The 6,481-nt window shown below is 39.5% G+C and overlaps 1 protein-coding gene across 1 annotated transcript; it reads right to left on the bottom strand.

The window, feature by feature from the left end:
- Positions 1-5,057: 5,057 nt before the first annotated feature.
- On the bottom strand, positions 5,058-6,017 carry LOC131408813 (olfactory receptor 2D3). Its single transcript, XM_058545862.1, has one exon. The coding sequence runs from the start codon at positions 6,000-6,002 to the stop codon at positions 5,058-5,060; it is 945 nt and encodes a 314-aa protein (XP_058401845.1). The 5' UTR covers positions 6,003-6,017.
- Positions 6,018-6,481: the final 464 nt, after the last annotated feature.

The following is a 6,481-nucleotide window of genomic DNA, read 5'->3' as shown; positions in this document are numbered from 1 at the left end:
TGTTATGAGTGGAGAGGAGATTGCAGAGAGAGAGAGAGAGAGACAGAGAAGAGTCGAAGGAGAGGGTCTAGGATTGAGTCCCAGAGGAAGAACCTAAACCGGTAGGGAGCTTCACATCTAGGCCATGAGTTGATCAGGTAAAACAAGGATGATTTTTTTACCTGGGAACTAGGATTTTTTTGCTAACTTCCTCTGTACTCAGTACTATCATCAGCAAATTATAAATATCATCTCACTTAATCATCACCACAACACTATAAAGTAGAGATTTTCATCCCCAAATTTACTGAAACTAAAGGATGGCAAAGGTAAACTTCAAGCTCAGATCATTTGATACTTGTCCCACTGCTTCTCACTCAATGCTTCAAGATTTAAAGAACCGTTAATAAGATAGAATTGTGGAATGGTATTTTTCAACATTGGGAGTATGGTGTGTGCTGTGAACTGTTTGTGATGGGGTTGACCTGTATAAAAGTCATATTTAACTAGCTAGGCAAAAATAAAAATTTAACTTGAAAATATTGTCAATAAACAGGCTCAAACATGATCTACAGCCAAATAAGAGTGCAGGGAAATGGAGAAGGCACAGAATAGGAGGGAGAATGACCAGCCTTCCTCTCATACCTCTCATAGGTGTGAAGCTTCTGACCATGTGTCTTCAAGGGTCCACTGAAGCCTGGACATTGCTGTCTAATTAAACAAGGGTGATTTTCAGGTTGCAGTCATCTCACTGAAGGTCCAGCTATTCTTATGGCACAACTTCACAAGTTTCTTTCAGTATATGACTTTCAGTGTAAAGTAAAGGACTCTGAAGCCATCTGGGACTAGATCCTTAAGATGCATAGAATTGTTTGCTACAAACTCCATTCCCTTCTATCATCATGAAATCCAGCTCTTCTGAATTAGAGCCTGTCTGTATTTATTTAAGAAAAAATGCAGAGAAAACTCGACCTGACTTAGGCCAACACTTTTCCTGGATCACTTATATATTCATTCATCAAATTTTTATTGAGAATCTAATATGTGCCAGATACTGTACTAGGCATTGGGAATATATTAGTAAACACAATCAGACGAGGACTGTCTTAACACCCGACAGAAGCATTCCCTATGCTAAGCTAGTGTATCTCTTTACTCAACCTTCTGTGTTCTATACATTATCAGAATACTGTGTCGTGTAGACTGTGAGTTGCACTGGTCAGTCTGGAACTGGTAAGTAATCAGCACATTAGTGTGTGATTTGGTTTCATGGGCCATGTGTAATGAACATTTGTCAAATTTTGGCTTCTGATCATCTGAGTACCCTTTCCATCTTCATAGTCCTCTGTGAATCTTGGGGGAAGTTCGAGTCTATCTCCCTCCGTGGAAGCTAAATACACTGGAAATTCACTTTCTTTGTCTCCATTGCAGCTAGGGCACAGCATGTAACTTGGACTCAGTCAATTAGATACAATCAGTCTAGGCTTTGAATTAAGAGCTGGTGATATAAAAAAGCAAAGATAGCCAACAGTTTCTTTTCTTTTCCTTTAAAAATATAGACTTTTTAAAAGCAACTTTAGATTTACTGAAAAACTGAGAAGATAGGACAGCAAGTTCCCATATAGCCACACACAGTTTTCCCTTTTATTGACATCGTCCGTTATTATGGCACATTTGTTACAACTAAGAAAATATCATTGATACCTTATTATTAACTAAAGTCCATACTTATTCAGATTTCCTAGTTTTTTTGTTTTTTACCTTCTGTCCTTTTTCTGATCCAGGATCCCATCCAGGATAGCATATTACATTTAGTTGTCATGTCTCCATCGGCTCTCTTCGCTATGACACTTTCTTAGACTTTCCTTGTTTTTTGACCTTGACAGTTTTAAGGAGTACTAGTCAAGTATTTTGTGGGATGCCTGTTTATTGGAATTTGACATTTTTCTCATGATTAGACTGGGATCCTAGGTGTCGGGGAGGAAGTTCACAGAGATAGAGTGCCATTTTCCTCACATCATGTCAAAGGTACATACTATCAACATGACTTGTCACTGGTGATGTTAACCTTGATCATCTGACTGAGGTGGTGTTTGCAGACAATTTCTTTTTCTCTTTTTCTGTCAGTAGCAGAGGAAGCAGCAACATCCCAATTTCCAGACTCAGCAGCTCCAGCAGCAGGGCCAGTGCTGATGGTGAGGGCAGTGTGAATTGCACCATCTAGTGCTGAATGGCAGTGATGTCCTCATCACACTGCTATGATTGTGGCCTGTGATTCTGGCTGCAGGACCAGAATTACCATTATTTCTGTCTTTTCCCTTTTAACTTATATCATACGTACTCAGTTTCTATTACTTGAGCTTAGGAACCCTGGTCAATACATCATCTTTATGATTTTTGGGTGTGTGTACTAAATATTTTTTCTTTAGAAGCTTTGTGGCCCTTTATTTCCCCTCTCCCTCCATAGCATGAGAGGTAATAGTTTCAAGCAGGCAGCTTTTTACTGGTAATGTGAAAAAGCCCTGCTGGCATCTATTTTGATGGAGCGAATGGTTGCATGGTTCTCGCAGGGGTTCAGTTATCCATTACTGTATAACAAAATGTCTCAAAACCTGGTGTCTTAAAACAGCAACCATTTGATTTTGCTCTGGATTCTGTGGTTCAGAATTTGGACAGTGGGGATGCCATTACCTGTAATGGCAATATTTAAGATATTACCACGGGAGTGAATGGCAGAGATCATTGGAGGAATGAGGAGGAAGAAAGTGTGAGAATGTAGAATATTTGAATATTTCATTCTATATGAAAATTAAAATAACCAAAATCTATAACAGGAGCAGTGTGTTGAGGAGAGTGGCAGGGAGCCAGGGATTAAAGTCTTTAAGGAAAAGGGGAGAGTAGTGACCTAGAAATCTAAAATAAAATAAAAATATAAAAAGCTCACAATCCCACTTTCCCAGCCACACCTTATTTCTTCCTTATTCCTCGTGGTGAAACTTCTCCAAATCAGTGCCTACACTTTCTGTCTCCATTCTCTTATTTTTACACCCTTTACTGAAAGAGTTCTTGTGCTGATCATCACTGTCAGCCAGGTCACCAACTTCAACTATTAATTTTCTGTCCTTGTCTATATCAGCACAACTAGCACATGTTGTTTGAATGACGGTTTTTCTCTGATCCTCACACCCCAGATTAGAGTTTGTCTATTGTAATGCAGCTCCAGTAATTTTAAATGGATAATGACAAGTGGAAAAATGTGTATTAAACACATTATGCGTCAGTCATTGCTCTGGGTGTATTGGTTACACCTAGAGTTGGATAAGATAAAATGAAATAGGAGTTCAGTAAGTTGTTTTAAAATGAACACATGGATGCATGGATGAAAGAAATAAGAAATGTAGCTAGTAGACATCTCTTCACTGGGGATGTCTTCTACTGCAGAGTCAATCTGAGGTGTGTTCTTCCTGGACCCACGTTCATGGTAACTGTAGAATGGTTACCATGGAATCCCCTTTAAACATGTGATTAATTGAAAGTTTGGGTAAAAGAAGGAAATCGCTGTCAGCCAGTTTATTTGGACTAAGGATTTATGAGAACCTGAAGTAGACTCTGGCATCGACTGTTCTAGAGAAGTTGAATTGCAGTGAGGTGTGGCTTACAGGCACCTAAGCCCATGGAGGGGTCAGCCTTGGATTGGTAAACTCCAGTTTCTAAAATTCTAATTTCTCTTTTGCTTTCTGAAGAGAGATTCATTGGGTAAATCATGTTCATTCAAAGGAGGATGACCAGGATGAATACAGGGTACCAAAGCATGTTAGATAAAGGAATTTTAAGGGAACAAGTGGGTAGTTCACTGTGAGAATTGTATTTGGGCAAATATAGAAACTGACTTCAGTGAGTTATGGCATAGAAAGATAATGAAAACTGTTCTAGGAGTAAAACTAGGGAAAGTGGCTTCAAGATACAGAAAAATTGATTTTGACTTACTCTGAGGAACATTTTTCTAACAGTAAAACCTATCTACGTATGAAAGAGAACAGTACCAGAGAGTAGGAAGCTATTTCATTCTTGTTTAGGCAAATGCTGGACAATTACTCAATAGAAATATTATGGGATGGTTTAAGCCTCAGACACGTGGTTGGATTAGATGATTGTTGAATTCCTTTTTTACTCTGATAGTCTATGCTTATATGAAATCTGGAGTGATGATATAAGAAACTTTTTCTGGAGCTTTCAGGAGAGAATATAATGAACTAGGAAGTATTATTGCCTCTGGTACCTTTTTACAAGCTGAAACGCTCTGGGCCACAAATGATCCCAGTATTAAATACTCTTCCAGATATGTTGATTGTTTTAATCAGAACGTATTCCTAGGTTTGTATGACTGGGACATCCAAACTTGAAATATCTTTGATGTTAGAATCATGCATGCAGCTCATAGTAGACTTTATTTCAGGACAATCCAGTTCAAACCTCCTAGATGTAATTGTGATCATACTTAAAACATGTCCAGGGCCGGGCCCGTGGCTTAGCGGTTAAGCGCGCACGCTCTGCTACTGGCTGCCCGGCTTCGGATCCCAGGTATGCACCGATGCACCACTTCTCTGGCCATGCTGAGGCCGCGTCCCACATACAGCAACTAGAAGGATGTGCAACTACGACATAACAACTATCTACTTGGGCTTTGGGGACAAAACAAAAGGAGGAGGATTGGCAATAGATGTTAGCTCAGAGCCAGTTTTCCTCAGGAAAAAGAGGAAGATTAGCACGATGTTAGCTCAGGGCTGATCTTCCTCACACACACAAAACAATAAATAAATAAAACATGTCCATGTTACCTAATTTAACCTCAACCTTCTTCAAAATAGCACTTGACACTTTTCATAATCAGGATATAACCTAACTTTTCATCTTTTTATTTCTTCTCTATGTTATAGATTAGAGTGGAATATTCAGTTTCTAGAACATATCTTTAACTTTCCTATTTCTTCCTGAAATGACCTAATTCATAACTGCCTACTGAAATTCTGCTCCTCTTTTAAGAATGTTACTATAGCTCTAAAATTCAGACCCAGAGATCACTGTCTGTGAGAAAAGGGCTTTCTTCCAGCTAGTTTCCTAAGAGCTCCTTTGACATCCTTGTTTCTCAGGCTATAAATTATGGGATTCAACATTGGAGTCACCACCGTATAGAACACAGATATCATCTTATCCCTCTCTTTTGTAGTCTTGGAGTTTGGCCGCATGTAAGTGAATATTCCTGATCCGTAGAAGAGGACAACAACAATGAGATGGGAGCCACAGGTGGAGAAAGCCTTAAGCTTCCCCTCCCCAGACTGCATCTGGGTCACAGTGGAGATGATATTCCAGTAGGAGACAAGGATCAGGGAGACAGGAGCTAAGAGGATGACCACACCCATTGCAAAGATGGCCATTTCTGTGCTGTAGGTGTCTGCAGAAGCCAGCTTCAGGAGGGCAGGAGGTTCACAAAAGAAGTGATTGATAATGTTCTGTTCTCGATAGGGAAGTTGGAAAGTAAAGGTGGTATCCACCAGAGACGCTAATGCCCCAGTGACCCAGGATCCTATGGCCAACTGGAGACACACCTGTTGGGTCATGATGGTGGAGTAGTGCAGGGGCTTGCAGACAGCCACATACCGGTCATAGGACATCACTGCCAGCAGTGCACATTCTGTGCTCCCAACCAGAAGGAAGACAATAATCTGTGTCATACACCCAAAAAAGGAAATAGTTTTCCTCTTTGCCAGGAAGTGGACCAACAGTTGAGGGACAATGGTAGTAGAGAAACAGAGATCTGTGAAAGAGAGGTTTATAAGGAAAAAGTACATGGGCGTGTGAAGTCGAGAATCCAGGAAGATGAGAATGATGATGAGCAAGTTTCCAAGCACAGTCAAGAGATAAATGACGAGGAAAAGCACAAATAGCAGGATCTGGGTCTGCAAGTCCTGGAAAAGGCCAAGGAAGATAAACTCAGCCACAGAGGTTTGGTTTCCTTCTCCCATTGAGATTTACGTCTGTTTACCTGTTTGGCACAGACAAAAAGAGCAAACTTTGGGTTTATGATGTTAGTTCCTGTAGAAGAGGCTCATTTACAACTGACACCTAATTGGCTATTTCTAGTTTTGGCTACACAGCTTGTTCTTATTGATACTAAGTAGAATATTTTTATTTTTATTATTTGGTTGTAATTTAAATCCACTTCATTTTTTTCCAAATACCCTCTCCCGAGGGCTACTTTTTTTATATAGAGTGTGACACCATTAAAGCCTTCTTGACTAGTTCTGATGTAAGGATATTAGAGTTCATGTGGATTTTGCTAAATGGCTATACACATACTGTTAAAATAAAACTACGTATTTCATTACAACATATCTTTGAAAACTGTAAAATAGTTTTCAGGCATCAAACTTAATTTGACCTCTTAAAAAACAGCAGAGTTTACTTCAGTTTAAAAGTAAAGCCTTAACGTTTCTTACACTAA

Source organism: Diceros bicornis, chromosome 7 (genome assembly GCF_020826845.1).
Source record: "Diceros bicornis minor isolate mBicDic1 chromosome 7, mDicBic1.mat.cur, whole genome shotgun sequence".
Lineage (NCBI taxonomy): Eukaryota > Metazoa > Chordata > Mammalia > Perissodactyla > Rhinocerotidae > Diceros > Diceros bicornis.
Note: the sequence above shows the minus strand (reverse complement) of the source record. Positions and strands in the feature narration are given on the sequence as shown.

Coding starts and splice junctions, on each gene's coding strand:
- LOC131408813 (XM_058545862.1), bottom strand. CDS start 6,002: ATGGGAGAAGGAAACCAAACCTCTGTGGCTGAGTTTATCTTCCTTGGC.